We start from the raw sequence: 23,662 nt of genomic DNA on the forward strand, positions 1-23,662 counted from the left end.
TGATGAACATATTATGTAACCGGAAAATAAATTTATTTTGCATCAATTATTTACATAGAGCCAATTATGTAACATACATGTAACATGTAATAGCAAAGTTTAGTATTGCGCATTTTATACGTAAAAAACATTCTTCAAATAATCGAGTGGCGGGAACAACTTAATGATAGTTAGTAATAGTTATTACTAACTGCATGTTGTATCTGCTACTTCACTATATACACCAGCGGTTCTTAAACCAAAACTTTTCCTCTAATAAATCTGATCATTCGGTGTTTAATTATAAATATATATTAAAACTTCTAATTTTAATTGTATTCAACGCTTCTAGTCCAAAACACTCCAATAACCAAAGTACCTTTTTATACATCAATCTACTCTATACACAACGATTTTTCCATCTCTCTAGTCGAAGATATAAGAAAAATATATTATTAAAAACTTGATTTAAGTCTCCAAAATCATTCAAATCTTATTAAACGGTAAAAAAACTTCGTATGAGAAAGAAATAATTATATTTTTGTTTAAAAAAAAAATTGGCTATCTTCTAAAATTATAAAAAAACGGATTAAAATATTATGGATGATATCATATTGAGTCACATAATTGAATTATAGGATCGACAATCGTTGTATTTATTCGTTTTGTAAACGAATAATATAATACGAGTTTATACCTAAATAGTAAGTACTTCATATTATTATTAAATCAATAAATGGCGGGAGGTAATCTTAAACAATAATTTTACACGATTACACTGATTTTTTTTATTGACTATCATTTTAATTGAAGTGTATATACCTTGTTTGTAAATAATATAAGTATACGTATTTCGTATAACATACAATGAACACGTATTTTAATTAGGTGTTCAATTTTAATGTGCCAGAACGTCGCGAAATCATAGTCGGTGAATATTTTTTTTCATACGTATTTCGAACGAAAAAATCGATCGCGATGAGTTTTTTAAACATAAACTTCGATTTGTTGCCCATAAAGATGCATTATTTTTTTTTCGATTCCGGTAAGTATTAATCATATATTATGCAGACGAATTAATTTCGATTTGAAAACACGATATACAGTTACACAGACATAATTGCAAATTCATAAATAAATTATTATTATAGAAAGAGATTTAGCTCGGGTACTGGAGACACACGCAACTACCAACTCGTTAACTCCATTTTTGATATATTTTTCGCGTTTCTAACTTCCATTGAACTATACATCGGTATGCGCTCGTTCAATATGCTGTCTTCATTCAAAATTTTATCTATAGTCAATTTACGTTGGTTTATTATGCTTTGTACTTAAAAAAGTATTTTACTTATATCTATCATAATATATTTTTACAGTATACCTAGCTGTGCCATAAGTGCTGTCCCGTATAGTAAGATATACCATATTTAATTAATAAAACAAAGCAATTATAAAAAAAAATTGATATTATTTATTTTATATTAATTAAGTAAGTAACTAAAAATGAATAATTACTACATAAATTACATACATTTCTAATCAATATAATATAGGGTTTAGATGACAAAAAGTTTATTATTATAAATTGTATTAATATTATAATATTATCGGTCAGAATTTGTATAATAGTTTGATATTCGTCTAAAATTATATAATATTTTATCATCGTTGAATACGAAAATTTTATTAAGTGAAAAGCGAGATTATATTTACATAAACCGATAATAATATTATATTTTACATTTAAATACGTTTGATTTTCAGCAAATTCGCCAATCATCCCATTTCTGTCAACGATTACCAAGCAGCGTGGCTACTCGTCGACAGTGTTCGGCAGTATTTTCACGTTGCTGTTATTGCTAAACATCGTGGTCAAACCGCTGACTGGCTATATCACTGATAGATGGAAGTGCCGGCGGACCGTATTTTTAGGCTCGATCCTCCTCAACGGTCTGTTAACACCTACACTGTATTTCGTGCCAGGTGCTACTTCCTCGACTGGTGAGATCTCTGACGCCGAGACCTTTAGCTCGTTGCAATTCTGGTGGTTCGCATCCGTCGTCATACTGAGAATGGTATTGTTTATGGTCACCGAAGTCCTGCAAGAGACCATCTGTATGAAAATCCTAGGTAAATGTACTATTAATAATATTTTAATAATTTATGATTCCAAATTAATAGTAACAGGAAGGTAGAAGATGTTTCGGAGTCACGAATTAAAAGATTACATATTTATTATGTATTATTTTCTTTGGATATTTTCTATAAGATATCATAGATTTTAGGTGTAAATTAAATATAAATGTTGTATACTTCTCATACATTTTTACATTTTATTATTATAAAAAGTACTCATTGTTATTTTAGGTTTATAAACATACGTGGTATTTTAAGAGCATATATTATTATTACACTCGCATGTTTTAAAGAATGTATGTTTGAAAAAAAGCCTAACCAGTAGGTATTCGAGTTGAATGGTATAGCTTTAAATACGTTACATAAAATGTAAAACGTAAACATAATTCTTTAAAATTGAATGAAATTAAAAAATAAATTTAATGCACTGACATAAATTCAGAGTAGATAAAGCATGCTTATACTATTTTTCATTCACTCTGATCGAAATCATCAGCTTTTTATTTACCTAAAAACTTAAATATCGACAGATGACAACAATTGTATAGGTCTATTGACTACTGTCCATTTTCAGCGTTAGTTAATTGATATAATGTACTTCACTACTTTTAACACAGTATATTTAGATTTCTTAAAAATTAATATTATATAGTAAATTTCTATAATTATTTTTAAGTTAACTACATTCATGTTTGTACATACGGAACATTATAGAATCTTATATTGATAATTATTGATATTTTTTTATAGACGGTGACAGCGTGAGGTTCGGAATGCAACGACTCTGGGGTGCAGTCGGATGGGGTATTATGTCCATAGTGGCGGGGGTTGCCACTGACTGGTATAGTAGTGGTAAAGCACAGAAGGATTATTTACTTGGATATTTGATTTCAGCAACTTCGTTTTTCATAGATTTTGTGGTAACATTCAACTTATTAAAGGTGAGATGAGGTACAACCGGGTATAATCCCATGACCAAATAATTATGCTTGCATCGAATTTAGGACAGTTTAAAGTCAAGTTTTATTGTAGTGTGACCAATGATTATTATGAAATATCAAAAATAAAATAAAATATTTTACTATTTTAAAATAAATAAATCCTCATAAAATATTCACGAATTACTTATGTGCTAGTAGCTAGTACGTACATAAAACGTGTATCCCACTTGAGATCAATTTTATTTTTAAATTAGATTATCTGGTTTAATCCAGTTGGTAAAAAGTTATAATATCTAGAACGGACACATACTAGTTGCGAATGAATTATTTAGGTCAATATTATAACATAACAATTGTGGACACGAGTTTCGTTGTCATTATAATAATTGCGCACAGAGCTTTTTTTTTAATAAAAACCACGTGAGTTGCGGACACAAATATTTCTCTTCACCACATTTCAGAACTTAGCACAAGCTACTAAAAATTGGTAGGTAGGGTTTAAAATATATGTGCCTTGTAAAAGAGCAATTGTTATTTTTAAAATTTTGTCAAATTATTTAAAGTTTTAATTTTGTGATAAAAATGTTTTTGAAACGGCCTGTATAAATGATATTCAACTGATTTCACTGCTTGAATATTGCAACAATTAATTTTAGTATAGCTACTAGTCTGTATTTCATTTAAGGTCTCGATCAAATATCAATTGATAATATATTATATTAGGGTGATAACAATAAAACATACCATTAAGGTTAGCATGAAAACTTTCACAGGAATTTGTGATTCGTGAAATAGAAGAAGAAAATTTTGCCCGTATTTCTGAAGGGAACATTGCAGAATTTGTATTTATATAGTTCAAAAAACATAATCTATAAAATCGTTTATAGCAGTATAGTCAGCCGGCAGCGTAAACATTAAGTCATCTGTAAAGCAATCATCCACTTCGTTAGATGACAAAAACGGTAAACCAAAAAATGTTTTTAAAAAGTTGCCCTTTTCATCCTCAGTACTATATACTTTAGCTAGACGTAATGACTGTAGTTTTGGGTACCAAGCTTGTCCGAAGTGGAATCGACATCCTTTTATTTTGCTCATTGGCCATACTAGACGAACAGCTGTGTGGATAGATTGTTCAAAATCAATATGAAAAGTGGATGGTAGTAGTGGTGAACGTTGTTTCAAAAACTTGAGTGCTGTATTATAAACAGTAACTAATTTACTCACCAACAAACAAAAAAATAATGGTACGTAAATACAATATTTTTTTACTCCATCAACCACGAATAATTGATTTAACAGAGATAGACAGCTTGAAAAGTACCATCGATAAAAATAGCATCACACTTTTGAAAAAAATTAAAATTTTTTATTGTAAAGAAGCACACAACACTTTTATTATTTTCAATGTCAATAATCCATTTTTCAGCTCCCTTGGTGTGTAATTGATCTACTACGTCTGGAACCATCGCATAAAATTCTAAAAGTGTTTTAGGTAATATTGGATAGTGTGAATATTCTTTCTAATTAAATTTATATCCTATGTGTCTAATATATTTAAATAATTTGGTGTAATCTTCGAATATTTAATTTTGCTGGGATGTTCACATATAGCTGCTTTACCGCTATGCGTTTAACAATATTACTTAACTTCTGCAGCACATGTGATCGTTTTTCATCGGTTGCGTGGTTATTATGTTCAAGATTATTGTCTATTTCAACACCATGTGTGTCAAATTTAAAAAATGTATTACACCTTTTATTTGTACATGCTCTTCGTTGAATTAAATTTTTTATTATGCGATGAAAACGGAACTAAAAACTGTCAATCACACGTAACTCTTTAAGTTTTTCTCTATACATTTTTACATAGAAAATAAACGAAAAAAAGATGACAGGTATTAAACAAGCGAGTAAGGTTGTTGATAAACTAATTAAACATATTTTTTGACAGCTGTTTCAAAAGCACTGGTACAATTTTAATGGTGGTAAATAATTAGTTCAACGACCAATAATGTCAATCGCCATTTATATTGTATATATAAATATATCGTTAATATCAAACAGTAATTTCTCAACATTCACAATCTTTATACCAAAGATAATAATTGGACATTTGTCTGCAATTAGTATCTTATATTTGTGTCTGCAATGCGTATGTTCTCTTTTAAATTTCGTCCGAAACTCACATGTTTTTTGTTACTTTGTCCGCAATTCGGAAACATCATCTATAAGGGTGGCTATTAATTGCGTCTCGCGATAAAAATTTCTTCCAAATTACGGCCCAAGTTTTTTTGGGGTGCATACGAATGGACGAGACTTGTTTCGCTCAAAAATGAACGTACCCGTTTCACTCAAATTTTGTAATTGTAAGATTTCTGTTTCGCCCAGATTAGTTTATACTAATTTAAAATTAAGTTGGCAATGGTTCAGTCAAGTATTGTTGTACATTATATTTAAGTATTATTTAGCGTTACTCAGAGAACACCTCGATGAGACTCACACGTATTCGTCGTAAGCAGTATACTCGCTGTATTACATGTCCATAGACTAGGAGTAAATGTACTATCCTCAGAAATGCAAACGTTTATCAAATAATCACAGTATTTAATAACTCTATCGTCAGATGGGCATTCTGACATCAAATCTCATTTACTTTTTAAAAAAACGGCCAGATTGTTTGTACAATTTGTGTGGTTAAATTTATATGTGAAATTTATAGTGTGTAAGTATTAAATATATTTGTGACAAAATTAAAACCTTTGATTGCATGTGAATTTTTTTTTTAAATTATTTGTTTAATGTTTTTGTTAATACTAAAAATTTTTTTAATGCGAAGTGAATTTAAAGTTAAAAAAAAATATTTTGGAGAATAAAGAGTCGTATTGCCTTCTTGTGGTGTTCTCTGGGTAACACTAAATAATACTTAAGTATAATGTAACAGTATTTTACTGAACCATTGCCAACTTAATTTTAAATTGGTATAAAGTAGTCTGGGCGAAACGGAAATCTTACAATTATTATAAAATTTGCAGGGCGAAACGGGTCACACCCATATGAATTGCAGCCCAAAATTTAAACTTAAATTAATTTAAATATGTAAATTAAAATTAAAAAAAGCTTCATTTTCCTTCACATTTTTATACAGATTTAGGACTGTCTGTAGCATCAGTAGATACTACAGGTAGGTTAAAAATTATGTTTTTATTTTTAAATGTATCGATACTGGTAAAAATGTATATGATATTTCTTAAGGTTAAAAATGTTTTTTTGATATTAAAATGAAAAATTTTAGTATAATTTTTTTAAATTCGTAGCAGTATTATATGGCATTGGTAAAAACTTTTATGATAGTATTTGTATAAATTTAAGTTCGCCAATTTGGTTTTCTTCTAACCGTTTTATAGCATTTCTAATAAATGTTTCTTTTTCAATTATATTTGTTCTGCTAGTATTTAAGTGAATGCTTCTTAATTTTATTCAGGTATCATTTTGTAAATTTTTTAGAACATCGATGAATACAAAAATATAAGGATGAGTATAGTGTAGAACAAAGCGTTGAATTTTGAATGAAAAGCATCACAGCTGTTAGTAGTGCGCATAGTGGACGCTGAGTATTCTGCCCATAAAAAAAGGAGGGAAAATGAACTCGTCTAAAATGTATGATTCCAATATATAAAAAACAAATATTTTTATTTTTTCATTTCTTGGTCAATTCCTGGTCGGAATTCTTTGTCGAAGATAACCTTTTTTATAGATATCTTTGGAACGCAACTAGTATGTAGCCGTTTAGAACAACCATTATAATACATATTATGTTGTAATTTTGATAAAGATGTTGGTAATTTTATAGCTATCTAGTATTTTTTATATTTTTTAATACTACGGTATATCGTAATTACAGTGTTAGATTTAGTCGGAGTTGGTTAAGCTACACACACCGGATATCGTTTACAGTTTACACAATCTAAAATATCACTAGCTCAGTTTTAGTGTACTTTAATATTAAACTATTTAAAATAAATGGTTTTTAATAAAATTATTTGTAAAATTATTATGATAATAATTTATACAGTAATGTATTACATATTATTCAAAAAAGGTTACGTTTTGTTTTTTGTATTTTATTCGTCAATAACTTTTCTTTAAAATATGTTCTATAACACCAAAAATTAATTTAAAAATAAAAACTATAGTAGGTAGTAAGTTTTTTAACTTCAATATTCTATGATAACTAATTTTCTATAAAACGAATTTAATTTGACAAAATCTGTGATGTCCATAGATTGATTTCTGTTTATGTCACGTGTACGTCATATTCGTTGTTTTCGATTATATATAGGTACCCGAGACCGATGGGCCAACAACAAATATACTCAAGGATGTGAAAATAGTATTAAAAAAAGCCAAAGTATGCGTTTTCCTTGTTTGGGCAACTACTGGAGGAATTTTCATGGTATACATTTGGTATTATTTTATATGGTAAATATTTTCATACATTGTCATATTATGCTATATTTAAAGCACGGATTTCTTATGCACTATAAAATGGCGTCTATTCGCCCAAATAATCTGTATAAATTCGCTTAAACAATATGTATGAGTATCGAAATATGCCATAGAATATGTAGTAGAATGCATAAAAATATGCAATAAATATGCAAGAATTTTTGTTATTTATTTAAAAGTCACTAATTAAACAACTTTTTATAGAAAAAATAATATAATAACTGACAAAAATCCAAGAAAGTGAAAATGAAAAGATATACTATTGCATAGAAATATACACTCTAATCATAAACCAGTAAACCTACGAATACATTTTAATCAAATCAAAGTGTTACACTCGAAACCGTTCAATTCAATATTCTATAACGATTATGAGTAAGTTAGGTCTCTTATACTATATTTCTATAATTGTTTAAATGTTAAAAATTATTCATTTTGACTAGATAACGTAAATACTATAAGTAAGTACCTACTATCCTAAATATTTATGTTTTAATAAAATAAATAGCAACAATCTACTAATGCATTTTAATTGCGTACTACTTATATTAGACATATTTAAATTAAATAAACAAATTCAAATTCTCATTTAAAGAATATGCATAAAACACAATATTTATAAATTGAAAGCACAGATAAAAATTTCTGATTCACATCATTATATTCCTATATAATATAAAAACTATCAAAGTATATTATATAAATTAATATCTTAAATAAAGTACATTTATACAATTTTATGTATAATTTATAAACAGGTGTGTATTTAGTAGGTACATTTAAAATATTAAATTTGTGAAATTAAAACTTTAAAGTACCTTGGTGTTATATGTAAAAAAAAAAAAAAAAATCTGTATGAATATTATGTGTAAAATATTCGCTGAATAAAATATTGTTAACATTATTATTATTAATTTTTACTAGCTTAACTATCCATGAAATTGTTTAATAATATTAAAAACTAATAAAACAACATTATTGAACTTTCAAGTATAAAAGAATAATGTCTTTTAATACTAAAAATGTCAACCGTGGCACTGTACATTTTTTTTTTTTTATGTTATAAAAAGTAACTCAAAATTAAGAATAAAAATGTTTTTTGTTCAACAAACTGTTCCTAAAAACTATGTATTTTTGACATTTAGTGGTGTAATTTGAATTTTATTTTATAGGTATCTAGATGATTTGGCAACCAATTATCACCCTGAAAGAAAATCGATGTTGAGCTCAATTGAAGGATTTTCTGTTACAATCCAGTGTTTAATTGGGGAAGTTCCATTTTTCTACTTATCTGGTATGTCTAATTAAAGCTATAATATACGGTACTATTTATAGGGTACGAACTTGAATACAAAATACATAGCTTGATGTGAGATTTAAGAAAATACTTTTCAACAATAAAATTGCATATATGTTCATCCCAAAATCAAAAAATAGAACTTAGTTAACTTTGTATTTTGCATTTGAATTTTTTATTTTAAAGTAATTTTTTTTGTGTATTGGATCGTAGCCATTAAAAAATTCTGTATAAAGTGTAAATATTTTAATGAATTCTAAAGTTATAAATAATATTCAATTATATTTTCAATTTAAAATTATGATTACAATGTTTCAGCCTTTCTTTTTCTTTAAAAATTTAATTTTAATATTCTTTTAAACTATTTTATAAAAAAAAAATATGAAAGTATATACTACTTTTTCTACATTGTAGATGTTAATTACATAGCTATTATGGGTGTATCAAATTTAAATTAAGTGATATATCCTTGTACACGAAAAATTATTTTGAGCGGAAACAGTCTATCAGCCTATATCAATAAGTTTATTACATGATATATTTTTTTGATAGAGTTATTAATGTTACTTATTTTACTTTTAGTATTACGTAAGGTTCACTTAATTTTTCAAAAAATATTATATTCATTATAATATTATTTGTAAAATATTACTAAAATACTATTTTTTTTTTTACCGTAAACAGTAATGATAGATTTATAGTAATGAATAAATAATATCTTAGGATAAATCTAAAATTGCATTGCATATAATATAAAAAACGTAAAATCCTCCTAAATTATATTTTTAAATTGTAATAAAATTTATATTACAACCAATTTTGTTAAAATCCTAACTTCTCATGCATATACAATAAAACTGTGTCAGTGTATTTTTATTAATTTTATAAAGATATAATAAAAACTTACATAGGATGTTCAGTGAATTATTTTTTATCGACAGCTATAGGAAAAAAAGCTTAAAATATTCAAAATTGTTCATACCTATAAGTAGCTCAAAAAGAGTTAAAATTTATTGAAAATTCTTCTATGTATCAAAAATGATAATATAAGAATATCGTAATAGTTTCAGTTATATAATTTGTTTTTTAATTAAAATTAAAGTATTTTAAAAGAAATAATTATTAAGTGGGTGAATATTTAAATGAAAAATTTGAATTTCAAACGGTAGTAAAAATTAAAGTGACTATTTTTTGTAGAAAAACTTTAAAAAAATCTTATATTAAATTTTCAAGTCTTAAGTAAAATAACATTTTTATAAATTTGAAAATTTTCTTAAAGTTTTAAATTTAAACGGTTTAAAAAAAAATGTTGTAACTATAAAATGATGATATTTTTAATCGATATAAATAAATAACAATATGGAACTTTTTATTAAATTTCCAAGCATTTTACTCGACGTTAACATTTAAAAAAAAAAAAAAAATTAAAAAAATTAGATATTTCAATCAATTGCTTATATATAACTCAAAAATAGCCAACATATTTTGAAAATATTTAGTATGTGCATGTACTAGAAACATTTATACAAAAATTCTGTGAACATTTCAAGTATCTAAGGTTATTCGTTTTTAATTTAAACCTAAAAAACAAAATCAAATTTGTGAAAACTGGTTTTCTGTAAAAATTTCCATTTTCCTTAATTTTTTGTTTGTTTTTCTTGATTAATTTAAAAAAAAACTGAAATTTTTAATTTTGAGTAAAGTACAAACTAAATCACAAATAAAGTTGAAAATTAATGCATTTTTCGACTCCTTAATTCCTTTTTATGGTGTACTCTGACATAAATCACACATTATTCGCTTAAAATCTAAAATATATTATATTTGTCAATTATGTCAATTAATTAAACAATATTAATTATAAAAATTAAAAAAATCTTATGTTTTTTCTATTTATTTAAATTTTAGGTCACCTGATCAAGCGAACCGGTCATATGACGGCTTTTTCGATATCATTCGCCATTTTCGCTTTTAGATTTCTTTTGTATTCGTTCATTCGAGATCCACTGTGGGTATTGCCTGTGGAATTGTTAAATGGTTTAACATTTGGATTGAGCTACATTGCCGGAATATCATACTCCGCTAAAATTGCCCCTGTCGGTAGCGAAGGTACAGTTCAAGGATTGTTTTCGATGGCGTTTCAAGGATTCGGTTCGTCACTTTTATACTATTTTCGAATTCTAATTACTTAAACAAGTTAATCCAGTGTCTACCATTTATTACTTCGAAAATTTCAACTTTTTAATGATGTAACGATTGAACTTAAAACAAATATATTTTGGGGAATGACTTTTAAGTTTCATCTACGTAAAAATAATATTTTTATAAAAATTGTCGAAATAATGAGTGATAAATTTATTGTCTTTTAATATAATATTGACAATAATTTAATGATAGCGTATGTATTGATTTTACAGGAGCTTCGTTGGGTGCAATATTAGCCGGTTACACATTCAGCCATTTAGGCAGTGTAATGGCTTTTCGATTTATCGGTTTCTCCGCCCTCGTTATATGTGTCATTCAGATAGTCGTCAATCACTTTATGAATAAGAATAAAAAATTAATCTCATAAATAAGTAAACTTCTAATGAAAGAGGATCCTTATTTTGTGCCCACATTTTCAGAAAATAGCGTAATATTTGATGTAAAATCGTTAAAAACTTGTGTTTTGCTAAAATAATATCAAATCAATATAAATGAATAAATCTAAGTACAGCATTTAACTTTTTTGTATGTGGATATGTTTATCTTAGGTATGCTTTAAGGAGATCGCAGCACAGGTATTTTTCACATGTCTTACACCCATAAGCGATAGTAAATTACACATACCTACTTCGGAACGTCCTATTTTAATTTTTAATATATGTACGAATTTATGCTTTTTGTGTTAGATTCTGTTATGTATTTTTTTCAGTCAAAACGCTTGATAAAAAGCGAGGCTTTCGTTACTGTTTCTTGAACTGGAATGGACCTCTCACAGCTTTAGAAACTGACATAATTGTTTATGAATTTAAAAATAATTTAAAGATGTACAATCTTATTTTATTCACAGCTAATTGGTATGATAAAAATATTAAACAACTTACTTAATTAAGGCTTGAAACTTATTAAACTTAAAAATTACTAAATACACATATGCTTGTACACTTAAAATAATACAAATATGCTTTAAAAAATTGCAAAATTGAAAAATACGCTCTTAATACTACAAAATCACCAAATATGCAAAAATATTTACTATAAATTTTTAGTATTTTTTTTTTTTTGTTATGCCTTGTAATTAATTTCAAGTTTACCTAGATATAAATCTAATAGCCAAGAATAAACAAAAAAAAACTCAAGCCTCAATAAATTATAACCAACCTACTACATGGAAAATCGTATGTATAATTTTAATAATAATGCCGCAGAACTTTACAACTCAACCGTCTTAACCTTGTATAAATTTATGGTCAGAATATGGATCAACTTTTTTCATAAATGCAACATTTTACTCTTCGCCTAATTGTAATTTAAAACGTGTTTTATTTTTTATCTTGTCAAATTCACCAAATTTATGCTACATAATAGTTTTAAAATAATAAAACCACAGAAAAAATAAATTAACATAATTTTAAAACTAATAAATACATTCATCGCTTTGCTTAGAATATAATGTCATTTATACAATGATATAAATACTCAATAGACAATAGTACACTAATACACTAGTATAAGTGTTTAATAGTATTCACTTTATTGATTATTGACACTTTAATTTTATACATAAATGTTCAGGTTCTTATAAACTTCGATGTAATGCGGCAGTTACAGTTTACGACGAAGGGGCAAATCGTCTATTCTTCTATTTTCATTTAATAAACAAATACTGATAAAATCTCTAGGATAAATATTAAATATTACATAAACAAAAAAAATGTAAGTAGAATTAAAAATTATAACCTACGTTGTTGTCTTTTAAAAATATCTTAACGTCCAATTCTGCTATCAAGCCATTGATTAATACCAGACCAGATGAAAATTACGCAAATGTTTGAATCGAAAACAAAATTGAAGAGCATAAACGTGAATATTTGGGTAAATTATCATTATTTTAGAGTCAAATAAAAATTTTGAATATGAGAAGAAGAAGACAACACTAATGTGAACAATGGTATATTGAAAGAAAAAACAGTTAATCCCTATTATTTATTTATCAGCGTAAATCCGAGATATTTTATTCCATGGTAATATAGGGTGAAATTAAGGTTATATAATATTTCATCAATTTTATTTATTATAAATAATGACTATATTATATCAAATTTAAATACTCTCAACATTTTAATGATACTAAGAATATTAGCTAAGCGTCAAATTTGCCGATTAAGTATTAAAAAATCGTAATTAGGAGGTTAGATACCCTCAAAGAACGGCCCTGATTATAATACCATAATCCTATAGCAATATCTTCTTCTGGAATTACTTGTACATCAAATGATTATTATATTATTATTGTTATTGTTATTCATGAATAACAATTTTATACTCTTATGAGTTATGATTTATATAACTTATATTAATTAATGTAATATCTAAAATATTGACAGTCTTGCAGCATTCATTTTTGGGAAAGTGTGTAAAATGTTTGAGTGTGTAATAAAACGTCATGCGATAAAACTGTTAATGATATTTAATTGGTACATTTACTATAAATGCTGCTACTAAATATTGCCTATGAAGTAAGTAATCACTAATCGCTATAGAACAACTAAAAGACTTTCTAAAACAAAAAAAAACCTGCCAATTTAATTGTTGACAATAAAATGCCATTTAAAGCAGCTTTCTCTGGCGGAATACTAAATGATGAATCGTTAATTTAAATTAAGTGTTTAGCAACTAGTGCCAAAGAACTTACACCAGAACATGCTATACAGAACAACAAAATTAAACATTAAAGATGGTCAATTGTACTAAAGACGAAACGATAATTATTATCATCAAGTTCAGGGTCAACTACACATCAGTCAAAAACTTATTGCTATTTTTGTGTACGGACCCCAAAAGGTAAACAAAAATTATTAAACTTATTTACTTAAAATAAACAAGTAAGAACTAATCATAACAGGTTTGATGTATGAAAAAAAATGAGATGATAATTTTTTTTTAAATAACTCGGAAATCAAAATTAATATGTTTTATTTAGAAAATTCTTTACCCATCTTAGTCAAAGATGAGGATCTAATATAATAAATCTACCATGATACTTTTTTTTAAATCAAATTAATTTAAGTATATTAATTGTATTTGTTTTCTATAAATTACATAAATACCTATCATAATTCATATTGATATGATTTTATTGAACTATGCACACAATTTAATTTGTTACTATTATTAGTTAATTTATTATTCACATTTAGTATGGTATTATAAATAATTTGTTTGATTCAAGAAATTAGCGTGGTTTGCCTGTCTACTACTATTCGTAATACTAATTTTTTAAATAGTTGAATAACAAAATAAAATAATGTAATGTAATAATAGTTATGAAATAATAAAGTGATTGTATTATAACATAGTAGGAATTGTACATTTTATGCATCGCTATTTGTGTTAATGTGCTAATAAAGCTTTAATCTTTTAATGTTCTTATACAATAATAATCTATTGAGGTTATAAAGAAATATTCAATTTGTTTCTGAAATAATAATCGGTATAGAATTGAATAAAGATATTACGAAACAGATTTGTTCAATATTTTTAAAGTATAGTAATTATTAATTTAGGTACATCAATAAATTACATATAACTACGACCACCTATAACAACTAAATTTAATTGAATATATGTGAAATTATTGTTATTATTAATTCATAACTTTAACGACTGTATTGTTTTATATTATAAAATGGTTATAAAAAAACAACTATAACCTAAGCCTTAGGTCCTAAGGAGTAAAAGATAGGCAAGTTATTATGGCTTTTCGTTTATTTCCCGTAATCGCATAATACTATAATATATTCGAATACGTCGTATGTGTGCAACGAAAATGTCAAAATTATTATTTAATAATTTTACTGGAATTGAGACTATTGTAAGACAGCTTCTAAATGTTAATTTAATATTTTTCAAATCACTATTATGCCTTTTATATTTTCAATTGTGGGATCATCAAAATAATAACAACAATATACTATAGTGTATGAAATATTAAAATGAAACCTATGGTACACTACACAATATTATAACATTTATAATGAGTAATCACAATCATGTTGACGCATAATTTAATATTTATTGTTAAATGTCAATAGCACTGAAAGCACTAATGCTTTCCGATTATATTTTTTTACTGTAATATCCTATGGCAAGACAATATATTCTCCGACTGCACTGCGCTAGCGCATCATATCAGCTGTTCGTACCAGGGTTTTCCCTTATTATAGAATATAATCTATATTCTATAATACAATTTAAAACAATTACAGTTAGTCTTATTCAAAATGTTTTACAAATTCAATATAAATAAAAAACTCCTGCTAATGAAACTGAGTTTTTTTTTCTACGATTGTGGTAAGTTTATTATACAATACGGGATAATAACAGGTATATAATATAAGATTGGCGCTTATGTCCTACACAATTTGGCGCAAATGATATGTAATTTTTGTACCTTTGGCACTTATGTCATACAGCCGATATTTTACTGTTAACGTACTAAATTAAATGCATTTGAACTATATTATCTGCAATGTGATAAACATCGTGTTGTGCCCTAAAATATTATTTTAAGACACAATACGTTTCCACCGAAAACGTAGGTATACTTACTACTGTACTATTTATTTTTGAGGATACTTATAAATTAACTAAATTACCATCACTACGCACAGTTTATATACAACGTATTGCATTATACAATTAAAAATAGTATTTCTTTATATTTATTATATCCATTAATATAATATAAAATAATATTGTACAACATAATATTATGACTTGCATTTTTTCTTACACTTTTTGTATCTTCGGGAACGACAATTTTTTATGAGTATGATATGTATTATTTTAAGCATTTGATTATTTTTTTTTTTAACGTTATAAACTACTATTTCAGGAACTGCTCCGATAAATCCATTTTTACCGACTATAGCTAGACAACGAGGAATCCCTGTACTCGTCATCGGAATAATTTTTACGATTATGCCTATTTTCAATATAGTTACAAGACCAATAACTGGATATATTACCGACCGTTGGCACTGTCATAAACAAGTATTTTTAACCGCTTCGCTATTGAACGCTTTTTTCACTTTACTGATACACTTCACGCCTGACTTCAACGATAATGGACACACTGAAGATTTGGGCATCCTGACGCATTGGAAATTTTGGGTTTTCTTGACCACCATTACAGTAAGAATGTTGCTTTGGATGATAGGAGACGTTCTGCAAGATACGATCTGTTTGGAAATTTTGGGTATAGACTATAGATAATATAATATAGTTACCGCTTACCATACACTTTATATATTTAAATATTAAAAAATTGAATCTACGATATTATGACAGATAATTGATTTACAACTCAAAATACCAATACGTTCCAGGTGACGACAAAAAAAGTTATGGAAGACAGCGGGTCTGGGGAGCGATTGGCTGGGGAATTTCTACACTGTTGGTCGGCGCGTGCGTGGATTGGTACAGCGTGGATGAAGAGCACAAAAACTACTTGCCTGCGTATTTAATCTCTATGACATTCCTTATCTGCCACTCTATTGTTGCATCACAGCTAAACGTAAGTTAAACAAAATATCTATGAAGTATACGGAAATTTAAAAATACGTTGATACTGTAATCTGTTTACATCTATGATTTATCACAATGTATACGTATAGATTAAATAAAAATTATTTATCTACATTGTGATGTTTACACTTCACATAAATTTTTGAAAACAAGTTTTTCAATACTGCTTTTAAAATGTAATACTTGGCCAGTATTTGTTGTATTGAAAAGTAATACTTCAAATATTTTTTTCTGTTTTAAATTTTAATGTTTTTACTTCCTTAAACTCGTTGAATTTTATTAATGCATATTAGCATGGATTAGTTGTGTTTTATTATACAGATATCGCGCAACAGTTCATTATAGTTATATTATTTAGTGTGAGCACGTTTTGCTGATGCTAGTTTGTAATTTTTTTTAAATTAAGATTTATATAAGTGTTTGTAATTTAGAGGTTTCCCTATTGAAAAATAATGAACATTTTGGTGATATCTAAAAACGAAAATTTTTTTACCTACGTTTTAGTAGTTTAGTAGTGAGATTAAAGCACCAAAATAAATTTATTACCTGACACAATATTGTAACCGTTGCGCTATAAGTTTTAGTAACTTCAAGTTTATTATATTTAATTCTCAAATAAATATTATTTTTATATTTGAAAAATAACAGTAATGAATTTCAGTTGAAGATTAATGTTATTGTATCATATTTTACGAGTTTAAAAAAAATTCTAAATTGGACTATTAAAAACTATGAGTTTCAAGTTTAATTTTAAGGCACTAATACTTCTAAATTTAAAATAACTAAAAACGTTTATTTTTATCTTAAACTTATTTTAATATCACTGTAAAACCTTAATTAAAAATGACTACAATTTTATTTTAACAAAATACACTTTAATTTTATAAAATTTATTTGCACTTTTGGATTGTTGTAAATGTAATTTTCTTTGCGTTAATAATTTATTTATTTTTTCGCCTTTGAGTTCCGTTTGAGTCATATTTTGCGCTAAAGGATACAACCGAAAATTATTAACAAAAACTGTCCATTACTAAGAAATGTCTACAATTAAAAGGTATTACTCTGTATTTATTTTTCAGAAAAATCAAACTTGTACATCCAAAAGCATGATTAAGGATGTTTTAAAAATATTATGTGACGTTAAAGTCTGTTCATACATTGTATGGGCAGTATTTGCTGGCATTTTTACTGCATACATTTGGTTTTATTTATTTTTGTAAATATTTTTCTATTATTTTAAAATTTTAACTATAAATTATAATATATTTATTCCTATTGTTTTTCAATAGATACATCGAAGACTTAGCAAACATTTATTGTCAAGAACGATTACCGTGGATCAAGACTATACAAGGTTCCTCAGTGACAGTACAATGTTGTATAGGAGAAATTCCTATTTATATTATGTCAGGTAAATAAAATATAATAGTTTTAAATGAATGATGGATCAATAACCAATTATTTTTGTTCTAGTTTCTAGCTTGTTTATGATAAATCTAAAAACGTTTAAAAAATTATTCAATTTGTATTTTAATTAGATATTTATTGAATTATGTACTAACGCATATTACATCAGTATCTATATTGTGCAGCTTAATTGTATTATCTAACAGCTAATGATTTAATAAGACCTAAGTCGACTTAACCAATATTAGTATTAAGAAAAATATTATATTATAATTAATAATATACCTAACTCATAAACTGTGAATTCTTATAATGCGTGCATATATTATGAAAAGAAACTTATCCATAATTTATCAATGTACATAAGTAAATTACTAAATTTAATTAATTCACAAAAATTTATTTTTATAGATAAACACGATAAAATTAAATGCAGAATTAAAATTATTCAAATGTTTTTTCTTTAGAAAAGTCATTAAAAATTATTATAATTATTATTCAACGAGAAAACATTACAATTAATATCACTTATCATACTATAAATAAAAAATAAAAATTATTACAATTATTTATGATAGTTTATTTCATACATATCTAAACATTATACTTATAAATATAATACATATTTATAATTGATTGGATTTGTCAGTTGTCTATTTAATGAATAAAATCCGAATGTTATTAGAATATTACCATATTATTTGTTTTTGAAGCAACGCACAACATAACGTATTCATATAAAAAAGAAAAGAAAAAATGTCTAATAATAAATACAATTTAAAAGCAATAACCTACCTCCCCCCTCAATCCCTTGAATATTTTAAATATATTATTTAGCTATGTGATTACTCTAAAACCATAAAAATTGATTTTGTGTGAATTTTTTGTCAATGCGTTGTCGCCGTAACTCATGAGTTACACATCATCTTATGCACTCTTTAAAAAGGTTTTAAACTGATAATTTCGAATTTAAACGATGTATTTTAACAATACATTTTTTTGCACTATAAATACGATGGTTTTATTGATCTGTTGCAGTAGAAAAATAAATAAGGTCTTTGTAAAAAATTATGCGGTCATTGCATCATGTTGTAGTTATGTATAATTGTCATATTAATATATTATTGTATTGCAGGATATATATTGAAACGCATTGGACATATAACAGCTTTTTCGATATCGTTCGCAATGTTTTCGATACGATTTTTCCTGTATTCGATCATTAAAGATCCACTATGGGTATTGCCAGTCGAGCTCACTAATGGTATAACGTTTGGCTTGGCTTTTTTAGCTGGCATTTCCTATGCGGCCGAAGTAGCTCCGAGTGGCAGCGCGGGTACTCTCCAAGGTCTATTTGGTATGGCTTTTCACGGAATAGGTAAGCACTAATCACTGTTAAAATAAATTATTATTTTTACGTTACAAAAATAAATGACAATGATTTTAAAAATTGATTATCGAGGTAAGTAAACCTTAAAAAATGAAAATGTCCCAGAGACGTTCTAATCTAAATAGAATTTGTACACATATCCAATTTTTGACAGTAATGCTTATTTTTTTTTTCTATAATTATTCAAAAACGTATAACCATAGAAACTTGAAATTTTCAACGAATGTTTATAATTTATATTATTGTTCTTTTGTTTACAATAACATATCGACAATTTTTAAGCTATTTATTTAAAAAAATCTTATACCTATTATAAGATTTTTTAGAGTAGAAATGTTCCAAAATTTATTATAAAGCTCTGCACAAGTTGTTAATCTTTATATGAAAAAAAAACTCTATTGGAAAACAAAATTAGTTTCTTATGAGCATTTCAAGTTCAAATCTTTACGACATTCGATGTTCACTCTAAAATAATTACTTTTTCTTCAACAATTTTTGATATTTTATTGTACTGTTAAAAAAAAATAGAAATAGATATTAGATACCTGAAATTTTCATAAAATATTTATATTATAATTTTCATTATACGATCAAATTTCCAAATTTTTTTAACTCTTTTTAAGTTATTTATAAACAGGGGCGGCACTACACGGGAGCCAGGGTGAGCTAGTACCCCCCCCCCCCCCATTTAATTTTGCCCCCCCCATCCCCCCCCCTATAATTTAATGCTTAAAGTTTTAATCTAATCTGAAAAATGAAAATACATTTTAAATTGATAATTGTATTAATTTGTTATTTGTTAGTCATTACTGATGAGATTATTTTTATGTAACTAGAATAATTCGTTGAATGTTATTGGGTTAAATGCTCCACCAGAAAAAAATTTGGCCTGGTATCACCCCCCCTCCCAATAAAAAATATCTGGCACCACCACTGTTTATAAATCTTGAGAAATTTTTAATTTTTTTTAGTTTTTTTTCCATAAACGTCGATCAAAAATTATTCACTGAATCAAATTTTTGAAAATTGAATACAAGATTCTACATAAGTTATTCTTTTATTTTCATAAAAATATTAATTATAAATAGGTACAATTTTTTTTTGCATTTAAAGTTAGAATTTTGACAAAATTCGTCAAAATTGCTAAACATTTCAAACTATTTTTAAATAAAAAATTCATAAAAACTTTTCTTTTTGTGTGAAAGTTTTGAAAATTTAATACAAATTTTTTTCAAAATAATTTATATAAAAATTATAATATCTTAAAAATTTATAAAGACAAATATTTTTTAAAGATATTTTAAAAGTTCCATTTTAAACAAAATTACTTATTTAAACAATAAATAACAATATATTAATTTTTTTTTTTTAATTTAAAAATATTATTAATGGGAACCTATGGCATTTATATTGATTATATTATTAATTTTACTATACATAATCACGTAGTCACCCTTATTTAATTTATTTTAAGATATTTACTGTTTAAAGGTATATGAACTATTGGTACTGTTTTATGGTATTTACAGATAGTTTATATAAATTAATAAAATTTTGAAAAAACATTGTATATGTAAACCTATTATAATACTAAAAGTAGAATAAATTACATCAAAGCTCTAACAAAAAAAATTATCATGAAATAAACTTATTGATACAGGCTGATCGACCGTTTCTGCTCAAAATCGTTTTTCGTATACAATGATATAGGGGAAAGTTGCCTAGGTTGGACCACTTTGGACATTTAGGAGTATTATAGTTAACAGTTTAAAATAATAAGTATTTAACTGCACTAAGATGGTAGCTAAACATGAAAACAACCAGTTTGGCATAGTTAGTTTTTTTTTTTAATGTTTTAACGGTAACATTTTTTTATTTTTAAAAAATTTACCAAGTGGTCCAACATAGACAACCAGTCGCCTAATTTGAACCACCTATATCTTATTTATATACACTCCTAATATTTAATTATGCATTTTATTTATAAATAAATTAGAAATAATTAAATCAAATTATCTCCTTTGAAATATGTAAAAATATACATATATCATAATATGGTAATAATAATAATAATAATAATAATAATAAATATTATTTATTAATGAAAACACATACATTTATAAAATAAATAACATTTTTATACCTTCTTGGTTAAAAAATGAACTATTTTAATGGTCCATTTTTAGAAACTATTGGTGGTTCAATTTAAGCAACTTTTTTTTTTTTTTAGAAAAATTGATAAATACATTTCAATATTAATATAAATTTAAATTATTTTAAACGATAAGTTTCCATACAAAATTGCTTATAACGCTGTTTAAAAATTAAATTTAGTTTACTTACCCATTTACTGAAAAACGTTACGGAATATTAAACAAAAATAGCATAAAAATGACTGTTATTGGATTAAGTGATAAAACACTGATAATGATGATTGATAACAATATGTGATAACTTCAAAGACGTTTTAAAACAATTTTAAACAAATGTGTGAATGTTATAACTTATAATCATTAGTTATATTTGACAGCTGATTAATTGTGGTGGTCCAATAAATTAAGGCGCCGGTCCAATATTGGCGACTTTACCCTATCATGAAATTCAAATTCAATACATCTATAATAGTGATTTGACACCTAATGTACAGCAAAGCGGTACCTATTTATATTTTTACATTTGAAATATTAATTATATTACTCTATACCTACCTTATATTAGACAAATTCGTTGTATAAAACTTATCTGTAAATTGTAGATTTTATTTTTAATTATTTTAGAAGTCAATAGTTTTTATCTCAACTCGTTTCATTCCGGAAATAATAACATTAATAGAAGTTAAATAAATTATTTTTTGTTATTGTCACAGAAATATTTGTGTTGAATATTTTAATATTATCTATGTAAAAGAAAATAATATTGAATAAATTGACTGGGTAATATGAATTAATTTTCTTATAAAATGTCGAGCTTTATTAAAAATAATAAAATAAACTTCCAAAAGTTTTAAAAAATATCCACCTGTGGACTGTTCATTTAGTCCTAAATACAACTCGTCAATATATTGGCGATGTTATGGGAGTGATGGCTGACTATTGTATAATAATAATAAGTAATAACTTTAATCAACTATTAATGAATTACTCGATGAAATAATAATACTTGTTTGAAAAAATTTTCGTTTCAGGTATATCATTTGGTTCTTTCAGTGCGGGTTATTTGTTCGGACGTATGGGCAGCTCGGCATCTTTCGAATTATTGAGTTACGTGGCGTTCATCACTTTTTTAGTCCAACTATCCATCAGTCAACTAATAATGCGAATGAGTAGACCCATAGAAAATGGTACCTCGATCGAACATACCACATAATAAATCGCCATTTATCTGGAAAACTTATTTAACTCGGAGTCCACGAACCCCGTAGTACTATAGTTATATCTACCAATTACCATAGTCAACGGAAATAAAGTTTCGTTCTCTCCGGTAGTTTTTATATTTTAATGATAAATGTGTAATTTATTGTTTTATAGTGATTTAATTTGATCATTATATTACAACTATAAAACAGGAGTATTTTGACCATTAAAAGCTTAAAGTAACATTTTAAATTAAAAAAAAAATTAATTTAAACTATAAAGAATCTTATGTCACTACTTTTGTAAGCTATTGTTACGTTTCTATTTATTTATTTTTTTTTATTTTTTTTTGATTGTGTAGCTACGTGTAATTATATTAATCTATCTTACATTTGGTAAATCTATAAAATTAACTATAATTTATTTATTTATCTAATAATTTAAATATTCTAACTACAAACACTTGTAAAAAACTGTAGTGACTGTGTATTTTCAATATTTTTCAGTCGGTGTATGAACAATTTATTAGGAAATTTTTATTAAATTATCAATATTTTTGAAGGAGCAAAAACATTATTATCAATATTTATGGAAAAAAATCGAAAATATCAATTGTCTGTACTACAATATAAACTCTATATATTATGAACGAACGGTTTTTTTGTTACATTATATCCTGTGTTAAAATAGGAGTATAAAAATGTGTAAAAAATGTATCATATATTTTAAGTTTATTACCCGAGCCTTTTAGCGACTAGAGTTTAGTTTATAATAACAATTGGACAAGATACTAATTTTTAAAATAATGAATAAGGGTTTAGTAAAAAATAATATATGCTCATATCGTAACAATGAGTTC

At 25.8% G+C, this 23,662-nt stretch overlaps 2 protein-coding genes across 2 annotated transcripts; both read left to right on the top strand.

Moving 5' to 3' along the window:
• Positions 1-809: 809 nt before the first annotated feature.
• On the top strand, positions 810-11,534 carry LOC112602245 (uncharacterized transporter YwbF-like). The gene is made up of 7 exons (XM_025350214.1): positions 810-1,024; positions 1,747-2,112; positions 2,869-3,059; positions 7,399-7,538; positions 8,738-8,859; positions 10,771-11,013; positions 11,280-11,534. The coding sequence occupies exons 1-7, from the start codon at positions 958-960 to the stop codon at positions 11,432-11,434; spliced, it is 1,284 nt and encodes a 427-aa protein (XP_025205999.1). The 5' UTR covers positions 810-957; the 3' UTR covers positions 11,435-11,534.
• Positions 11,535-15,347: 3,813 nt separating this feature from the next.
• LOC112602312 (major facilitator superfamily domain-containing protein 6-like) lies at positions 15,348-22,973 on the top strand. The gene is made up of 7 exons (XM_025350326.1): positions 15,348-15,417; positions 15,962-16,324; positions 16,455-16,642; positions 17,733-17,869; positions 17,943-18,064; positions 19,196-19,438; positions 22,635-22,973. The coding sequence occupies exons 1-7, from the start codon at positions 15,348-15,350 to the stop codon at positions 22,814-22,816; spliced, it is 1,305 nt and encodes a 434-aa protein (XP_025206111.1). The 3' UTR covers positions 22,817-22,973.
• Positions 22,974-23,662: the final 689 nt, after the last annotated feature.

Source organism: Melanaphis sacchari, unplaced genomic scaffold (assembly GCF_002803265.2).
Source record: "Melanaphis sacchari strain LSU unplaced genomic scaffold, SCAv2.0 Contig85_pilon_pilon, whole genome shotgun sequence".
Classification (NCBI taxonomy): Eukaryota; Metazoa; Arthropoda; class Insecta; order Hemiptera; family Aphididae; genus Melanaphis; species Melanaphis sacchari.